Source organism: Sinocyclocheilus rhinocerous, unplaced genomic scaffold (assembly GCF_001515625.1).
Source record: "Sinocyclocheilus rhinocerous isolate Xijiao unplaced genomic scaffold, SAMN03320098_v1.1 scaffold3243, whole genome shotgun sequence".
Classification (NCBI taxonomy): Eukaryota; Metazoa; Chordata; class Actinopteri; order Cypriniformes; family Cyprinidae; genus Sinocyclocheilus; species Sinocyclocheilus rhinocerous.
This window is the reverse complement of record NW_015636692.1, coordinates 270,403-291,146: the sequence shown is the minus strand read 5'-3', so window position 1 is coordinate 291,146 and position 20,744 is coordinate 270,403. Positions and strand designations below refer to the sequence as shown.

General features: G+C 38.3%; 1 protein-coding gene across 1 annotated transcript in view; it reads right to left on the bottom strand.

Annotated features, from left to right (window-relative positions):
- Window positions 1-146: 146 nt before the first annotated feature.
- LOC107748032 (uncharacterized) overlaps window positions 147-20,744 on the bottom strand; it is a 35,150-nt gene continuing 14,552 nt past the window's right edge. The window contains exons 4-7 of the mRNA XM_016562678.1: window positions 1,427-1,539; window positions 1,275-1,339; window positions 1,004-1,182; window positions 147-649 (exon numbers count right to left, since the gene is read on the bottom strand). Coding sequence (XP_016418164.1) covers window positions 558-649; window positions 1,004-1,182; window positions 1,275-1,339; window positions 1,427-1,539 — 449 coding nt within the window. The 3' untranslated portion in view covers window positions 147-557. The remainder of the gene's footprint in view (window positions 650-1,003; window positions 1,183-1,274; window positions 1,340-1,426; window positions 1,540-20,744) is intronic.

The window sequence follows — 20,744 nt, the reverse complement described above, 5'->3', positions numbered from 1 at the left end:
TTTGGCACATGTAAATATTGTCACATTCTTTGCTTGCATAATAAGAAAAAAAAGAAGGTGCACTATACAAAATATTTTTGAGCCATATTACATATTTATATATATATATACATATATATATATATATATTACAATATTACAATAGCATTCAGTTGAAAATGTGGTTGTTGTAGCTTATACTATACTTTTGTAGATTGTAAAGTTGTACCCACTTAATTGTTTTACTGATCCAATTACAACACATACAGAATTAACGAACAATACATTAATGACTTTAATGAAATGCCCCTTGATTTGCAGATTACGTTAATCAGAAAAGAAACCAATGACAATATGAGTCTATTTTTTAGAATAAATTACTAAAAGTGCTTGTATGTCTAGAGATGTTTTAGCCTGTTCTGAATACAGAACCAGAGCTAAAAACAGACACATTCAGTTCTAAAAACTGATGCATTTAGAGTTCGTTTACATGTACGAGTCCTTCATGTGAGCAGGCGTGGAAGGCAAGGATGATTCAGACCTGTCTGAATCAGTTATATTGGCATGAGTGGTTACGGTCAGTTAAACCGTGGAACCAGAAGCGACACAGCAACCAGAACTGAAGCGGTCAACACACTGATCCTGCTGCTGACTTCACCGGACGAATATTCTGCATCACAAAAGAAAACACAGCAGAACAGACAGAACTTAATATTTATCATCCACTGTCAATGTGGAACTTTGTCTAAACACATCTACATTTACGTGATTGTATTGATCCAAGTATGAACACTTATCGGAGTAAACAATTTTTTGCTGTACACTCCATTAAAGGTTTCCATCCCACAAAAGGTTCTTTATAGTGGGTTCTTCAGATTATTACAATGTTCTTCACACTAAGAAAAGAAGTGGTTCGTTTAAGAACTGTTGACTGAAATGGTTCTTCTAAGGCTTTGCTGCAAACCCCCCTTTTGGAAGCCTTATTTTTAGAGAGTGTAGTGCAAGGTCAAAGTGCATCACTCACCTGTACCATTTACCACAATTGAAGAAGTGAAGATCTGGAAGGTTAACGTGTTGTTTCTAGTTGCTCGAACTACAGTGTTCACTATCTGGGTGCTATTAGGTAGAACGGCGTCCGCTCCAAATACAAGATCCATGGAGTTTCGGATTGTGGGCACGCTCCATAATTTTACACTGGCATCACTGGAGAGAGTTTGGAATCAAGATTCATCAATGCAACTGAGTGTTATGTTGAATCAGTAGCTATTTTCAAGAATGCACCAGCATATTCATACCTGAAGTCTGTTACGGATATGGTGCTGAATGATTTAGGGTAATCAGCGAGGAAAAAAGGTTCGAGCTGCAAAACAAGAGTTGTTCAACAAAATTGGCTTTCTTTTGTAAAAACATTTGACCCAAAATTCATAAGTAGACACATCACACTCACCCCTGCTTTTATCATCGATGCCCTGTTCTGAAATTCAGTAGAACTTTTATTTGAAAGAGCAGCCACAAAGGTTCCATTGGTGAGGATTGTCAGTGGAATTATCTTCACTGATTCTACAAAAAGAAATTGATTTTTTAAAGTATCACAAATTGCGCAGAACATTATAATCATGTTAACAAAGTAAAATCTTAGAAATTGGGTATATCAGAAAACTCTAAATCAATTGTGATCTCAACTTACTAACGACATTAATAGTGGTGGCATCAAGAGTGAGGTTGAAGCCTGAATTTGGAGTTGTAGCTGCTTCTTTCAGAGTCTCCACAATGTCAGTGTTGCTGGGGATCGGTTCAGTGGATGTTTGGCTAAACACTAATTCAAGCTCTGCCTGTACATTTTATTGTGCTCGGGTTTTGGCAACAGCTCTGAAAGGAATCACACGTTCACAGATTACATCTGTCAGTGTGGAAGACGTGTATTAAGTCTTTTACATATTCCATAAAACTGGGGTTAGTGCATCTCAAGTGGTCCAAAAATTGCAAAGTTGATTAGTTGGAAGTTGGGACCTCAAATAACATTTTAACAGCAGAATCATAGAGGACTAATTTGTTGAAGTTGAGGTAATCACGCAAAACGAATTAAAATTGGTCAAACAACCTCCACTGAACTCCTTGAGATGGATGGACCCTTTGTGTCACAGAGATTCAGGATTCTTACAAATGTATCAAGTCTATATGCAGGAGATGTTGTTAAAGATTCTCTTAATAAAACTAGATGAACTGAATTAAGTAATGAACTAGAAACCCACCTGAAAGCAATCACAATAGTCCTGACGAAAAGAACTCCATACTTCAGTTTGTATACTTTGTCACACTACGGAAGAATGAGTTTTGGGAATGTCATTAAATGTCACATACAAGGATTAAATGATCATGTTATACTTTCCTCTACATAAGAATTAGTTGCCAAAAATGATTTTCAAAAGATCACCATGGGAAACTAAGTGGGATACTAAATTCAACTTGATTTAAAGATGAAAACCAAACAAGCAACAATGCAAAACAAACAGAATGTCTTGCACATACTACTACATCCCCAAGAAAGTGTCTGTTGTTTAAGACTCACCTCACTTTGAACTTTGTCTGCTAGGTTCTTAAATGCCACACTTTGCGTGTTTTGAAGGTCTGGAATAAATATTACTAAAATGACCAACTCTATGGTTACAACTGGTGGAGGGCGTGTTGGAACTGCTGATGTGGTGGTGGTTTTGGCTGGTGTGGTTGTGGCTTTTGTTGTTGGCGTGGTGATTGTGGCTTTTGTTGTTGGCGTGGTGGTTGTGGCTTTTGTTGTTGGCGTGGTGATTGTGGCTTTTGTTGTTTGCGTGGTGATTGTGGCTTTTGTTGTTGGAGTGGTGATTGTGGCTTTTGTTGTTGGCGTGGTGATTGTGGCTTTTGTTGTTTGCGTGGTGATTGTGGCTTTTGTTGTTGGAGTGGTGATTGTGGCTTTTGTTGTTGGCGTGGTGATTGTGGCTTTTGTTGTTGGTGTTTTTGTTGTCAATGTTGTTGCTTGATGTGTGGTTATTTTGACTGCAGTGGGCTTGGTCGTGGTTGTAGTATGTTTGGTAGTAGTGGAAAGGTCAGCTTTTGGCATAACTGTTGGTGGTGGTTGAATTGCAGATTGTATTGTAGGTGTAAAATAAAATGGGAAAATCAATGTTGGTCTTCATGTGAACAAATCAATTTTTAAAGTAAAACACCACAATGAATCAGGGACAAAGGGACAAATTTACATTGCGAGTAACAAACACTCAGAGAAAGGTTCACATTACGCATCATCCAAAGTAGTGCAACTAGAGTTGCAAAAAGGTGGAAAATGTCCAGTAAATTTCGGAAATATTGCAGAAATTTTGGAAACTTTCCAGGATGTTTTGGCATATTCCAGGGATTTTTGGAAATTTTCCACCCCTTTGCAACCCTAAGTGCAACCAGTGCTGTTTTATTTTTAACTGACTGGCTTTACCTTCTGCACTGGTGATATTAAATGTAGTATTGGCACTGGTGATAGCACGTATGATCTCATTGTCACTCGGCAAAAGAGTGTCTTTCTTGAATTCCAAATTCATATCTGTGATGATTGATCCAGGACTACAAGAATGAAAGGGAAAAGACAAGGTCTTTGTTAAAGATGTGATTTCATCAACATAAGTTAAGGTATGGCTTAGGATGAAGTTAAGGACACTATATATGTTTGTTACCCACCTGAATCTAATCACTATCAGTCTTAAGAAGACCGGGAATGCTTTTTTAAAGATTGGCTCAAACTGTAAAAAAGTTAAAAGATATGACACTTTTAGTAAAAATGCAAAAACTCAAACTGGGAAGAGTTAGCATGGTGATTCATTTGTTGTTACATTACATTTCATCCAAATTCTAGTATACATTAACATTTGTACTGTACTTTGTAATTTCGGCTGTTCAAAACTACATCCTACACTATTAAGTATGCAAATGTTTGTCACATACCTCCTCATTGACTTTTTCCCCTCGTTTCTTAAAGAGATCTGATTTTCTGTCAGACAGTAAAGGATCAAACGTTTCTGAGCTGGAAAATCTGACTTCCACTATAGTTTCAAGTAAAGGTGTGGTTGTAGTTGTAGTTGTGATGGCAAGATGGTTTGGTCTTGTAGTTAGGGTAGTAGTTGTAGATATAGGGTGGGTTGCAGTTGTTTTTGGTTGGGTTGTAGGTGCAGGTATAGTTGAAGTTGTAGGCTGGTTTGAAGGGTGTGTTACAGTTGGAGCAGAGGATACAGGTGGGATTGAATGCAGTATTGCATTTGTTGTAGGTTGGGTTGCAGCAGATGTAAACTGGGTTGTACTGATTGAAAGTTGTTGTGTAGTTATTTGGTTTGTAAAAGTTGGTTTGGGATGTAGTTGGGATGTAGTTGCAGCTGTAGTCTGAGTTGTAATTGTGGTGGGTGGGATTGTAAGAGTTATAGGTTGGGTTGTAGTTGTAGATTTGCTTTCAGATACAAATGCTGCTTGAATTGTACTGGTAGGTTGGGGTGAATTTGTTGTCAATTGCATTGTTGCCATCAGCTGAGTCTCAGTTGTAGCTGTTGTAATCTGCTGGGTTGTAATTGTTGACTGTTTAACTGTTGTAGCTGTTGCAGGGTTTGATGTTGAGGTTGACTGGATTTTAGTTGATATAGGTTGGGATGTAGTTGTGGTCTGGACTTTGTTGGTACCATTGGCAGTTGTGGTAAATGTCGGTTGAGTTATAATTGTAGACTGGATTGCAACTGTTTTTGTACTCTGAGGTTGGATTATTTCTGAGTTGGGTTGAGATGTAGCTGTAGTTATAGGTGGGATTGCAGTTTGTGTAGGTTGTGAAGTAGTTACAGACTGGTCAATTGTTGAGAATATAGGCTCGGTTGTAATTTTTACAAGTTGTGGTGTAGTAATTGTAGATTGGGCATTAGCTGTAGATTGGATTTCAGCTTGTGAAGTAACAGTCTGGGCTGTATGTGTAGGCTGGGCAGTTGTTGAGAATATAGGCTGGGTTGTAGCTGTTGCAAGTTGTGGTGTAGTAATTGTGGATTGGGCATTAGTTGTAGGTTGGATTTCAGCTTGTGTAGGTTGTGAAGTAACAGTCTGGGCTGTATGTGCAGGCTGGGCAGTTGTTGAGAATATAAGCTGGGTTGTAGCTGTTGCAAGTTGTGGTGTAGTAATTGTGGATTGGGCATTAGTTGTAGGTTGGATTTCAGCTTGTGTAGGTTGTGAAGTAACAGTCTGGGCTGTATGTGCAGGCTGGGCAGTTGTTGAGAATATAAGCTGGGTTGTAGCTGTTGCAAGTTGTGGTGTAGTAATTGTGGATTGGGCATTAGTTGTAAATTGGATTTCAGTTTGTGTAGATTGTGAAGTAATGGCTTGGGCTGTATGTGTAGGCTGGGCAGTTGTTGAGAATATAGGCTGGGTTGTAGCTGTTGCAAGTTGTGGTGTAGTAATTGTGGATTGGGCATTAGTTGTAGGTTGGATTTCAGTTTGTGTAGATTGTGAAGTAACGGTTTGAGCTGTATGTGTAAGCTGGGCAGTTGTTGAGAAAGTAGGTTGGGCTGTTCCTGTTTCAATCTGCAATGTAGTCATTGTTGATTGGGCATTTGTTATAGGTTGGATTGTAGTTTGTGTATGTTGCGAAGTAGTGACATGCTGGATAGTTGTTGTGAAGGCTGTAGTCGGCATACTTTTTGTCTCCTGGGGTGGTGTTGAAGATTCAGTTGCAGTTGTGTCAAGTATAGGCTTAGTGGTGAGTTCCACTACAACTGTTAGTGGTTGTGCTGTAGATCGTTGCGCTGTTGTCAAGCAATGAACAAATAGATATTAGCTTCAATCAGAGCAAATACATAGCCAATACATAATACATAATAAGGCTACCAGAATTACTGTATTGTCCTTTCTACCTTCTGCCCAATCCTGGAAATGTAACATTTAAAATGCATAACCTCTGAATAATATTATGCAATGTCATGTATCATATGAAACACGTGAATATGGGTTTGGATAACTTACAAAAAAGAGGACTTTCATGTGAGACAGTGGTTCCACTTATAAGTGTGGTAGAGCCCTCAGTAGTAGCCAGTGTATTATCCACTGAAGTCACTGATTCTTCTGTAATTGCTGTAGTTCTGGATGTGGTAACCTCAGGTTGTGTTGTGGTCACTGTTGTTGATTTTGCTGCACTATCCATGGTTGATGTATCTATAGCTGTGGATTTAGATGTTGTGATGGCTGAAGCTGACTGACCAGCAATTCCTTTAGTTGTAATTTCTTGTGATATCATTCCTGTTGTGTGTTCCCCTGTAGAATCAGTAGTCGATAAATCAGGAATCTTAGTAAATGATTGGGCTCCCGTGGTTGATTCTGGTGTAAATAGTGTAGTTGATTGATTAGTAATTCTTATAGTTGTCAATTCAGTCTCTGCGGTTGAATCATCCTCAGATGTGACACTTTTAGATATTCCTGATGTGAATGTTGTGGATTCCAGTGCCTTTTTAGTGGTTGGTACATCAGTGAAGACAATAGTTTCTTTTATGGTGGTTCCAGCTGTAATTCCTGTGGTTGACCGAGGTGTTGAGGTTGTAGTTGATTGATTGGTAAATTCTACAGTTGAAAGTTGAGTTTCCTCTGTTAAAACTTCTTCTGTTGAATCTGTTATAAATGGTGTTGATTTGTTTGTGACACTTGTAGATACATCTGGTGTGAATGTTGTTGTGGATCCCAATGCCTTTTCAGTAGTTGGTACATCAGTAAAGTCTATTGTTGTTTCTTCTGAGGTGGATCCAGCTGTAATTCTTGTGGTTGACTGTGGTTTTGTACTTGTGGTTGATTGATCAGTAACTCCTGTAGTTGGCGGTTCAGTTTCCTCTGTTGAATCTTCCTCTGACGAATCATTTGTAAATGGTGCTGGTTTGTTTGAGACACTTGTAGATATTTCTGATGTGAACGCTGTTGTCAATTCTTCATCAGTAGTATCATCAGTGACATTTAAAGTTATTTCTTCTAAGGTGGATCCAGTTGTAATTCTTGTGGTTGATTGAGGTTTTGTACTTGTAGTTGGTTTATCAGTAACTCCTGTAGTTGGCGGTTCAGTTTCCTCTGTTGAATCTTCTTCTGACGAATCATTTGTAAATGGTGTTCGTTTGTTTGAGACACTTGTAGATATTTCTGATGTGAACGCTGTTGTCAATTCTTCATCAGTAGTATCATCAGTGACATTTAAAGTTATTTCTTCTAAGTTGGATCCAGCTGCAATTCTTGTAGTTGATTGAGGTTTTGTACTTGTAGTTGGTTGACCAGTAACTCCTGTAGTTGGCGGTTCAGTTTCCTCTGTTGAATCTTCCTCTGATGAATCATTTGTAAATGGTGTTGGTTTGTTTGAGACACTTGTAGATATTTCTGATGTGAACGCTGTTGTCAATTCTTCATCAGTAGTATCATCAGTGACATTTAAAGTTATTTCTTCTAAGGTGGATCCAGCTGCAATTCTTGTGGTTGATTGAGGTTTTGTACTTGTAGTTGGTTTATCAGTAACTCCTGTAGTTGGCGGTTCAGTTTCCTCTGTTGAATCTTCCTCTGATGAATCATTTGTAAATGGTGTTGGTTTGTTTGAGACACTTGTAGATATCTCTGATGTGGAAGCTGTTGTCAATTCTTCATCAGTAGTATCATCAGTGACATTTACAGTTATTTCCTCTAAGGTGGATTCAGCTATATTTCTTGTGGTTGGTTGTGTTGTAGTTGATTGATCAGTAAATCCTACAGTTGATAGTCCCGTTTCCTCTGTTGAATCTTTCTCTGATGAATCATTTGTAGATATGTCTGATGTGAAAGCTGTTGTCAATTCCTGTGCATCATCTGTAGTATTGTCTGTGTAGTCTACAGTTATTTCTTCTAAGGTGGATTCAGCTATAGTTCTTGTGTTTGGTTGTGTTGTTGTTGATTGATCAGTAAATCCTGTAGTTGATGATTCAGTTTCCTCTGTTGAATCTTCCTCTGATGAATCAGTTGTAAAGTCTGTTGTTGATTCATCTGTAACATTTGTGGCTGAGTCATCTGTGAAATCTATTGGTAATTCATCAGCAAATGCTGTAGTTCCTGCCGTAAATTTTGGTGTGTTGGTTGACAGATCTGTAGTATCAGTGGTAGGGTCATCCAGCAAAGATGTTGAAAATTCTTCTATTGTTGTCATTTCTATCGGGTCACCGTTGGTTGATTCATCTGTAAACAATGTGATTTTTTTTTCCAGTAAATTATTTTCTGTGAAGTTATTGTGCAACATGATGAAGTGAACTCACCTGTTAATCCGGATATAGATTCCCCAGTGATGCTTGTAATTGATTCCATGGATATTTCTGTGGCAAATCCATCAGTTGTGTCTGCTGTAGAATCATTTGTAACATGAATAATTGAATCTGTTGCGATGTCATCTGTTGAGTCTGTAGCTGCTGTAACATCAGTCATTGTTGTTGACTGAGCTCTGATTGCAGTATGTGCTGTTAAAAATGATCAAACAATAGAACAAGTGCACAGAAGTGAATGAGTAAAAAACAGAGGGATCAACAATATGACACTCTCAATATAAATGTGAAAAGACATGAACTCACCAGTTAACATAAAAACGGTGGTCATCAATACTGTTCTCCACATCTTGATAGCTGTAAGAATTGATCACATTTGAACATAACGTAAGATGAGAGATAAATGAACAAAATACAGATTTTAAATAATTTGGTTTTGTTGTATACAGTAAATGCCTTGCCCAGCCTTTCTCAATTCTCTCTTGGAAACTCCTCAACTGTCTCCCTTGTCTGACACACCCGGTTCAGGTCATGGAGCATTTGATTAATGAGCTGATGAGTTGAATGAGGTTTGTTAGATGTCTAGAGTTCAATGAGACCTCACAATCTGTCGGGTTTCATTCTGGGATTGGGTCAGATTTTAATGTTTAACTTTGCGTTTGCACTGGGTTTGGGGTTTTAAATAATGAATAATAATAAAAATACAATTTAAATTTTTTTTGCAGTCAATTTGTACCTAAAGTGTCTGCGTCTGGGTCTGCTTCCTTGGAGAATAGAACTTGTACCTGTTTGGTTGGGTCAAGTGATGGTTTCAATTATGGGCTGAGTTTAGGTTTCAACTTAAGGCAAGACATTTTGGCAAGAGATTTTGAGCCATTTTGCTTCAATAAAGTCTTCTTTCAGACTAGAAAATACACCCAAAGTACACATTTCAGTGTACTTCACTTCATCTGTTTGCGTGTGTAGGTTTCAATTACAGTACATATCTTCAAAGGATGTTTTCTGAAAATAAGTTTGTGTCTCCACTTCAGCAGCAGTATCTCCACTTAGCAGTTTATTTCCTTTCTATTTTTTTGAAAGTTTTTACTGAGAAATTTGTTAATGCCATTCGCCTGGTTTTGTTATTGCACTTTATCTATTTGCATCTGTAAATTTTAATTACAATACATATCTTTAAAGGCCATTTCTCAAAATGAGTTTGTTTCTCCACTTCAGCAGCACTTACATACACCAAACTTAGCGGTTTTATCCAGCTATAGTTTTTGTGGTTGATTGTGTTGTAGTTGGTTGATCAGCAACTCCTGTAGTTGGCGGTTCAGTTTCCTCTGTTGAATCATCCTCTGATGAATCATTTGTAAATGGTGTTGGTTTGTTTGAGACACTTGTAGATATTTCTGATGTGAACGCTGTTGTCAATTCTTCATCAGTAGTATCATCAGTAACATTTACAGCTATTTCTTCTAGGGTGGATCCAGCTATAGTTTTTGTGGTTGATTGTGTTGTAGTTGGTTGATCAGCAACTCCTGTAGTTGGCGGTTCAGTTTCCTCTGTTGAATCTTCCTCTGATGAATCATTTGTAAATGGTGTTGGTTTGTTTGAGACACTTGTAGATATTTCTGATGTGAACGCTGTTGTCAATTCTTCATCAGTAGTATCATCAGTGACATTTAAAGTTATTTCTTCTAAGGTGGATCCAGCTGTAATTCTTGTGGTTGATTGAGGTTTTGTACTTGTAGTTGGTTGATCAGTAACTCCTGTAGTTGGCGGTTCAGTTTCCTCTGTTGAATCTTCCTCTGATGAATCATTTGTAAATGGTGTTGGTTTGTTTGAGACACTTGTAGATATTTCTGATGTGAACGCTGTTGTCAATTCTTCATCAGTAGTATCATCAGTGACATTTAAAGTTATTTCTTCTAAGGTGGATCCAGCTGTAATTCTTGTGGTTGATTGAGGTTTTGTACTTGTAGTTGGTTGACCAGTAACTCCTGTAGTTGGCGGTTCAGTTTCCTCTGTTGAATCTTCCTCTGATGAATCATTTGTAAATGGTGTTGGTTTGTTTGAGACACTTGTAGATATTTCTGATGTGAACGCTGTTGTCAATTCTTCATCAGTAGTATCATCAGTGACATTTAAAGTTATTTCTTCTAAGGTGGATCCAGCTGCAATTCTTGTGGTTGATTGAGGTTTTGTACTTGTAGTTGGTTTATCAGTAACTCCTGTAGTTGGCGGTTCAGTTTCCTCTGTTGAATCTTCCTCTGATGAATCATTTGTAAATGGTGTTGGTTTGTTTGAGACACTTGTAGATATCTCTGATGTGGAAGCTGTTGTCAATTCTTCATCAGTAGTATCATCAGTGACATTTACAGTTATTTCCTCTAAGGTGGATTCAGCTATATTTCTTGTGGTTGGTTGTGTTGTAGTTGATTGATCAGTAAATCCTACAGTTGATAGTCCCGTTTCCTCTGTTGAATCTTTCTCTGATGAATCATTTGTAGATATGTCTGATGTGAAAGCTGTTGTCAATTCCTGTGCATCATCTGTAGTATTGTCTGTGTAGTCTACAGTTATTTCTTCTAAGGTGGATTCAGCTATAGTTCTTGTGTTTGGTTGTGTTGTTGTTGATTGATCAGTAAATCCTGTAGTTGATGATTCAGTTTCCTCTGTTGAATCTTCCTCTGATGAATCAGTTGTAAAGTCTGTTGTTGATTCATCTGTAACATTTGTGGCTGAGTCATCTGTGAAATCTATTGGTAATTCATCAGCAAATGCTGTAGTTCCTGCCGTAAATTTTGGTGTGTTGGTTGACAGATCTGTAGTATCAGTGGTAGGGTCATCCAGCAAAGATGTTGAAAATTCTTCTATTGTTGTCATTTCTATCGGGTCACCGTTGGTTGATTCATCTGTAAACAATGTGATTTTTTTTTCCAGTAAATTATTTTCTGTGAAGTTATTGTGCAACATGATGAAGTGAACTCACCTGTTAATCCGGATATAGATTCCCCAGTGATGCTTGTAATTGATTCCATGGATATTTCTGTGGCAAATCCATCAGTTGTGTCTGCTGTAGAATCATTTGTAACATGAATAATTGAATCTGTTGCGATGTCATCTGTTGAGTCTGTAGCTGCTGTAACATCAGTCATTGTTGTTGACTGAGCTCTGATTGCAGTATGTGCTGTTAAAAATGATCAAACAATAGAACAAGTGCACAGAAGTGAATGAGTAAAAAACAGAGGGATCAACAATATGACACTCTCAATATAAATGTGAAAAGACATGAACTCACCAGTTAACATAAAAACGGTGGTCATCAATACTGTTCTCCACATCTTGATAGCTGTAAGAATTGATCACATTTGAACATAACGTAAGATGAGAGATAAATGAACAAAATACAGATTTTAAATAATTTGGTTTTGTTGTATACAGTAAATGCCTTGCCCAGCCTTTCTCAATTCTCTCTTGGAAACTCCTCAACTGTCTCCCTTGTCTGACACACCCGGTTCAGGTCATGGAGCATTTGATTAATGAGCTGATGAGTTGAATGAGGTTTGTTAGATGTCTAGAGTTCAATGAGACCTCACAATCTGTCGGGTTTCATTCTGGGATTGGGTCAGATTTTAATGTTTAACTTTGCGTTTGCACTGGGTTTGGGGTTTTAAATAATGAATAATAATAAAAATACAATTTAAATTTTTTTTGCAGTCAATTTGTACCTAAAGTGTCTGCGTCTGGGTCTGCTTCCTTGGAGAATAGAACTTGTACCTGTTTGGTTGGGTCAAGTGATGGTTTCAATTATGGGCTGAGTTTAGGTTTCAACTTAAGGCAAGACATTTTGGCAAGAGATTTTGAGCCATTTTGCTTCAATAAAGTCTTCTTTCAGACTAGAAAATACACCCAAAGTACACATTTCAGTGTACTTCACTTCATCTGTTTGCGTGTGTAGGTTTCAATTACAGTACATATCTTCAAAGGATGTTTTCTGAAAATAAGTTTGTGTCTCCACTTCAGCAGCAGTATCTCCACTTAGCAGTTTATTTCCTTTCTATTTTTTTGAAAGTTTTTACTGAGAAATTTGTTAATGCCATTCGCCTGGTTTTGTTATTGCACTTTATCTATTTGCATCTGTAAATTTTAATTACAATACATATCTTTAAAGGCCATTTCTCAAAATGAGTTTGTTTCTCCACTTCAGCAGCACTTACATACACCAAACTTAGCGGTTTTATTCCTCTCTATATTCTGAAGATTTTTACTGAGGGTTTGTTTGTATATCATTTGCTGCTTTATTTAAGATTTTATTTCTAAAAACAAGGTGAAAATGTTGACAGTATTTTCTGATTTTTTGGAGTGATAAAAAGAGATACAAAATCTGTAAAAACCTTTGACTGCAGTATGTAAATGCAAAGAAACAGGAATTTTGAACCTGGCTTTATCCAATGTTCAGGGGCCCGTTGCATAAATTTAGCCTTTATGTTAAGACCGTGTCTTAAGAACAAGTCTGATCAAATAGCAGTTATCCAATGGTAATGAAACTTATTTTTTTGTATTCAACTCAAGTTATCTACGTTTTTATGTAATGTACGATAAGTCTTAAAGAAAAAATGAATTAGATGACTAACTTGTAAGACTAGTATTCATTCATGTTAATTTTTCTGTCTCTTTCTTCTCTCTTTTCACTCATTGTTAGGCAGGCAATAAGAAAAAAAGTATTTTCAATGTAAGTTTTCCCATGTAAGACAAATTAATATATTCATTATTATATTATATATTTTATTATATATTATATATACTCTGATTGTTATTATATTAATTTGTCTTGCTGGGCTGTTGATCTCTTTCTGCGTCATTATTTTAGTCCTGCACTTAAAAGTTGGCAGCAATTATCACCTCTGTGATGACTGTAGATCATAAAAAGCAGCAGTACTCTGACTGTGGTTACATAAAGTTGTGTGGAAACATATGACAGCTACTTTTGTCCATTATCACGAAATAATTCAACTATTTTATGTTGTGACTGGAGATTGCATTCACTGAAAATGTCTTTTTACCTTTTTTTAACTTTAGTTACCCAGATTATGTATGCAAATTCCAACTCCAGGATAGCTAGTATAGCCACAGTCTTAGTATTGCTACAGATTGTGTGTGTGTGTGTGTGTGTGTGTGTGTTTATTGACACTGTATGTAAGTATATGGCAGATTCTTAAGCTATTTATTATTTATTAACATCTTTAACAGTGACTGATATTTATGGAAGCCCATTTCCGCCACTGAATAATTTTTTTTAAAGGTAATTGTGACTTTTTTTAATCTCAATTCTGATTATTTTTTTTTAAATTGTGAATTTATATCGTGCAATCCTGACTATATAACAAGCATTTGCGAGTTGAAAATTTAGAGAGAAAAAAAAGTCAGTATTGTGAGAAAAAATTAGGATTGCGAGATATAAACTTGCACTTGTGAGAAAAGAAGTCAGAATTGTGAGAGAAATCTCAGAATTGCAAGTTTATATCACACAATTCTGAGGAAAAAGAATTGCAAGATGTAAACTCATAATTGCGATAAATTTTATTTATTTATTTAGTGGTGTAAATGGGCTTCCATAGATATTTACATTGAAAATACTATTTATACACATTTTGAAATGTATTTTTTTATTTCATAATACATTTTATCCATCTTTAATTGTTTGGGAAAATATTCCTATTTCAGTCAAATATTATGTATTTACAGGCATAAGATTTTTTTTAATGAAAGTTTATAGAGAAGAAAAGCAAATTAAACTCACCCAATTGGTCTAATCGCTTCAAGAAATGATGGAGTTGAGTGTAATATCAAATACATGGGTTAAGCTGTAAGTCCCATGGTAAAGGTAAATGAAGTCATGCATTTCTAAAATTCATTGTTTTATTACCTCTCTTTGAGTCATGTGATGTGTCAGCGACGTATGTCATTAACATAAGGTCTATTGATTCGACAGAAGGAGGAAGACCATTTCTAATTCACATGTCTGTAAATCAGCATTCCAAAGTTTTGCTAATTCATTCTTAAGCAGTTAAGAGGTGCATTGTTAATACATTCCGTTTTCAACCAAACTGGACTGAGATCTTATCAATGCATTCCTCATTTATGACATACTGAGGACTAGATGAGGAGAAGGAAATATTTTAAATATATTTTTATATATATTTTTAATATTCTTTTTGTACTTTTTCTTATCTCTTAACTAATCATTATCAGTTGTATTGTCTAAGTGGTTTATTTTCAGGTCGATTTCACTCAAGCTAAACTCTGATGAAATCATGCATTATTTTCTGTTCATCTTTAAAGGAATCTTTTAACAAACAATGCTGACGTTTTTTCTGTGTATATATATATATATATATACATATAGACAGATTACAATTTTTGCTTCAGACTATATGATTCTATCAGGTTAGAGGATGTGAAAAAGTCAAGTCAAGTAACTTTTATTTATATAGCGCTTCATACAATACAGATTGTGTCAAAGCAGTTTTACAGTGTTAAACAGGAAAACACTGTAAACGTGTGCTGATAATGCAGGAGGACAATACAAAACAGTCTGTTTATCAGATAAAGTTATTTCCCTTTTGAGGGAACTTCGAACTGCGTCCTCTAGAGGTTACTATGGGGAACGGCTTTGGCGTGACCAGTGTTTGAAGCATACATCTAAACACGACAATAGGCTTGTTTGAGATGCAAACCTCGCCTCGCCTGAAATGAAGGACTGAAATAAGTGCAGTCAAGACGGACAGTTCTAACCTGTCGAAGTGAAACAGATACCTACGAGATCAAAGGCGGATAGCGCGTTATTCACACTCATGTGCTGTGCTGGTGATAAACATGATATGATTTCAGTTCTGTTGGCTTTATATAAAACTAAATATGATAAACAAGACACTCAAAGTGCTTGCTATTTAATTCCATACGATAGGCGTATTTATCATTCATTTTTACTTTAATACAAACATGCATTTTAGATTTTTATAGAAATATGACAACAATCACATATCTCATACAGAGATCGCACTGTCATAGTGTACACGAGTTCACACTTACATAGAATAAACAGAGTAAAGGTTATGCTTATTTGGCGTGCTGTCTGGGGAGAGGGCTCCGAGCTCGGTACTTAGCCCAGACCCTGAGTGCTCCCCCCCCGTACTGGGGTAGGAACGGGCCGATGGTGAGGAGTCAGGGTGGTGGAGGGATGCTGAAAAACTGCAGAGAGAATGAAGGTAAGGCGGTTTAGCTATTTCTAGAGGTTCTCTCTCGAGCTGATAGGATAGGCGATATATTTGCTGACGATGAATTGGCCGGGTTAATTATCTGAACGTGCTCCTCCCGAACTTGGTTAATAAAACATCATTTTGGGAATATTCATGCATAATTTAATTAAATACATAATCACATGAAACCAGATAAAAAAATATATATATATTTTAGAAGAGAACTCAGCATTACGGTTGTCTGAACCAATGAGCATTAAACTGTGTCGTCTGCCAGTCGTTTCCCATCATGCTTTTGATCAGCGCAGTCGGTGGAGAGCAACTGCGCTCGACTGCGCAATCCGACACAGCCACCTCGCTGTCGCAAGAGTTTTTTGGCACACATCAGCATGACGTGTAACTCGGCAAGTCGGACGTAACTCGGACACTTTCTAACCGGCATGCATGTCGCGGTGATCACCGGTGATCTGGGCTGCGTTCCACTCCACTTTTAGACACGCACTCGCAAACGGAGGGAAGTTTGCGAGTGAAGGGCATTAAAAAAAATGGACTGGAACGCAGCCCGGTTCTGCGCAAATTTTGCTCATCTCAAACAAGCCTAATAACATTGGCCGGCGACAGCCTATGACGCCATTACCGGCGCAACCACAGTATAAAAGGCGCCGGAAGAATGCGTCATCCTCTTCTTCGTCTTCACTGACCGTTTGTTTATGTTAGCGACAAGCTAAGCATGACTAGGAGTGCATGTTCTCTTGCTAGAGGCTTTGCTCTGATACCTGCAGTTTCACCCGGCTCGCGTGCTGTGTGTGTGTGGTGAAGAGCAAGCACGTTTGGCTCTCGAGGGAGTTGAATGCGCTCTGCACTCATTGCTTATTTCTTGTGAGGGATAAGCATGAATTGAACGCGCTCGACTTACGATGAGACGGCTTGTGCTCATTTTGATGCATTCGCGGGACTACTGAGAGGGAGGTGAGTACTTCACCATTTACTTAAGTGTGTAGATAGCGTTTGCATGAGTGCATTCGCTTCTCGCGGGAATAGCGACGCATTCGCAGCAGCGGTTTTCGTTCTTGTTTGAATTCTGAGGTAATCTAGTGCGTGGGCGTTGCGTGTTTAGCTCCCGTGGGAGCTGAATGCATGCTGCGCGTTGCGGTTGAGGTGAGAATCGTCTGCCCATTGTACGCGATTCACGGTTGATGGGCAGAACATGGAAAAGACCTGACGGGAAAATTTTCCTTCTGTTTATATAGGAATTGCATAGTGTGAATATCTGTCTGCAGTTGTTGGACAGATGATTTATATCATGTCCTTATCAGATAACCACATTATACTGCACTCCGGGAGCCCATTTCTTGAACCTCTTCAGAATTCCTCTCCCTTTGCTAAGGGTCGAGCCCTTCGCTCTTTAAGGTCCGTGACAGCGACATCAGGTAGTTTGCCACTTGCTGCCTCCCTGATTAGTTGTCCCTATTTGGTTGAGCCTAGCAGTGCTCCCCTCACCTTGGAGGGTTGCCTTTGAGCATGCCGCTCCCAATTGAGCATCTGAGACTTCCTCTCATTGGGTCCTAAGCTCCTTGGAGCTCCATTGAGCAGCAGCCTCAGGATGTCAGGATGCCTCTCTCTGCCTCCGCGTTAGGCTGCTCTCTTTGTTGGTTGATCTTAGCAGTGCTCCCCTCACCTTAGAGGGTTACCTTTGAGCACACCACTCCCAGACTGAGCGTCTGAGTTCCTCTCCTATTTTGAGAGTTGGGCCTCTACTCTATAGAGCTCCGGTGGGCAGTCATGCCAGGTTGTTGGGCCACCTTCTGCCCCCCTGATATGCTGCTCTTATGATTAAGCTTGTAGTGCTCCCCTCACGCTAGAGGATTATCTATGAGCAAACTGCAAATCGAGCGTTTGTGTCCCCCTCTTGAGAGCTGGGTGCTACGCTCCTTCAAGTTATGTATGAGCATAATGCTCCGAAGCCTGTCCTGTGACTATTATGGTTGAGTTGGCGATGCTCCCCTCATATGGAGGGTTTCTTTTTCTATGAGGTATGCCATTTTCAATCCACATGCACTCTGAGCATGCAGACTCCCGCTGAATTAAGTAACTGCTCCCTGAGCATGCTACAGTCACATAGGGTTTCTAGGCCTGTCTAAGAAACAGCCTCAGTGACCCCTTAGTAATGGTGTTTCTAGAATTCATGTTGTGGTAAGTGTGCACGCTAAGCATTCTGCACACTTTTCTAAAATCCTGTATGGTATGGGTTACGCGCTGTCAGCATCGTTCCCTTTCTCTGAGTTGGCTCAGGCCCCGGTTTTCACCTTGGGCCCCACTCTACTTATATATCCTTGGTGATACCTTCCTGAGCAGGGTGTTTGCTACCAAGGACCTATCGAGTCAGTTCCTTTGGGCAAGCTCATGCAGAGCTGGCAGTAGCCCCCTGGGTGACAGGCCAGGGTCTATTTATTGTCCTAGATGCTTGGCCGTATCCCCTTAAAGGAATCTCTTTTGTTTCTGATTCCAAGCCTTCGAGCTCTGCCCTGGGTTCAGGCTTTCTAGCCCAGCCCTTAACAGGTAAGTTTTTTGGGGTATGCAGCTCAGGCCTTTGGCCGAAGGGGATAATGTCACTGACAGCTATGAAGGCATCCATGGGGCAACTCCCATAGCTTTGGTAGAGTTGGTACATAGTGCTCGCCTTGGTGCTTGGCATGCACTTCCCTCAGCCTGGCAACGTGGGTATACCGTTCCCCATAGCGACCTCTAAAGGGCACTTCTCATATATATATTTTTTCTAAACAAAACGTTAAATATATTATGTATGTGCGATATTGTCAAAAAATATCTCAATATTTTCTGGGATTTTATCGATAATGATAATTAGACGATATTTTGCTGAGTGTGTTATTGTGCTGATATCTTAAGGACTACCGTGGACCGCTGACTCCTAAAGTTTTTTATATTCTTCATATTCTGTGTGGTGATCAGTTCACAGCAGTGATAGAAATGAATCTTTTCCAATAAGGTTAAATAGATTTTTACCTTTTATGGGCATTTTTACGTTTTATAAAACCATTTTTTCTAAAAGTGTGCATCATCTTTTCAGTCAAATTCTTAAATTGAATCAGTCAATTAGAATAATACGTTATTTGGGTTGTTACCAAGCAAATTAAATCAGTATTGACAAAGTTTATCTTTGCAATGCAGAGAAAACACAGAAGCTGCGTTAGAAGTGGCATTTAGATGCATTTACACACTGTTTAATGCAGGACATGAATTAATTTAACCTGCAGTTACAAATGCATAAAACGTTGAATACTTATATTTGAAATTATAAGAAAAAAAAAGAAAAGATACTTTAAATGTGAATTTAAAACTGTCAGTAGGTGGCAGCAAGTCACTGTTAATAAGTGAGTCATTGCGACTGCACCAAATCATTTAAACGGTTTATTCATTCAGGAACAAAACAGCGTCATGTTGCTCAGAGACGCAAATTGGAATTATATTTGTTGGCGAAATAGAACAAAAACTGTAAATATTGTGTCTGAAACGTAAGTGTCTTAATATTAAATTGTTGTTTATTGAACTGCTGTATAAAATCAATGTCACATTTGTAATCATGCTGCTTTTTGGTGGAAAAAAACGTCAGTCTTCGCGTGATACTGATTAACTATATGAAATTATATAAATATATACATTTCTGCCCCCATGTCTTGAATTTTGTGATCATTCTAAATGAATTTTAATAAACTGAATCATGCAGTGAAAGAACGCGCACTGGTCTAACCTACGAGACTTTATTGCCTTCGCTAAACTTTTACATGGTAGCTCTCTCATGAGTCATGGATGTTAGCAAGACAAATAACTATAATTGCCTTTTGGATAATTAGCTGTAAATTCGAGGCACAGGTAGCTTAGTCTTTTGTTCATAAATGCATTTTAATAAACTGAATCATGCAGTGAAAGAACGCGCACTGGTCTAACCTACGAGACTTTATTGCCTTCGCTAAACTTTTACATGGTAGCTCTCTCATGAGTCATGGATGTTAGCAAGACAAATAACTATAATTGCCTTTTGGATAATTAGCTGTAAATTCGAGGCACAGGTAGCTTAGTCTTTTGTTCATCACCACTCACCTCCACACCAAGACAAACACAACTGGAAAGGGAGGCAAGGCTTCACCTCTGCGACTCTCTGCATGTCTGTGATGCATGTGCCGATCAGTGCTACTCTGCTGTGCTGCGGAGACGCGGAGGGAGAAAGGCATCGGAACTCGACTGAGTCTGGTCTCAACATTTCCTGACCCGACCTGATATTTTGATTTTTTATTTGTTTGACAGGGAAAGCTGTGCACAAACAGAAACACACACACGCGCACATATATATATATATATATATATATATTCATTTATTAAAAAAAATAAAAAAAAAACAGAAAAAAGGACACTTTCTCTCGAGGATTCACAATGAAGGTTAACAACAGTCTTTACGGCCAGGCACGTGCACACATAGACCTCAAGCGCGGGGCCCGGTGCGACCGCAGCAGTTGCACCCCCCTAAGGACGGCCCTGAAAACACCTAAACTGTATGTATGTATACATACTGTATGTAATTTTTTTTTGACTGTACTAAAGCATAAAAACACCATAATACATTTGCAGATGTTTAGGAAACATTCTTCACACATAGTTCACATACTTGTTTCTCCAAAAAACAAAACTAAAGCCATTTATTCTGCTTTGAAAATGTGCATTCCGTGTCAGCATGTCTGTTTTTGTTTTGGTCTGTGAGATTCTGTCAAGGCACCGGTCTGATCTGGGTTTGTTTATGTTGTGTCCTGGTCTGTCTGGCTGTCATTTGGTAATTATGTTTGCCATGTGCTCTATTGTCTACTGTTACCCCGCCCCTCTCGTTACCTTATCTCGTTAGGGGTAACACCTGTTTCTGATCGTTAGTCGCCCTTATATTCCCCTCTTGTTTTATGTCCTGTGCCAGATCGAAATCTGTGCTCTGCTTAGTTAACCTGGCTCTTGTCGCTGTTGACTGTTATCCTGTTTCCTGTTTTGTCTAGCCTAGTCTTGCCTAGTTTCCTTTACTTTTATTTTGCTTTTATTTTACTTTTGATATTAGGGTTTTTCTTTTGATCTAGCCCAGTTCTTTCTAGTTCCTAGTTTTAGCTCCAGCCATTTAGTTTTGTTTTCGTTTTTTCCCTTCCCCTCTGCCCTCTCCAGCCCCCCG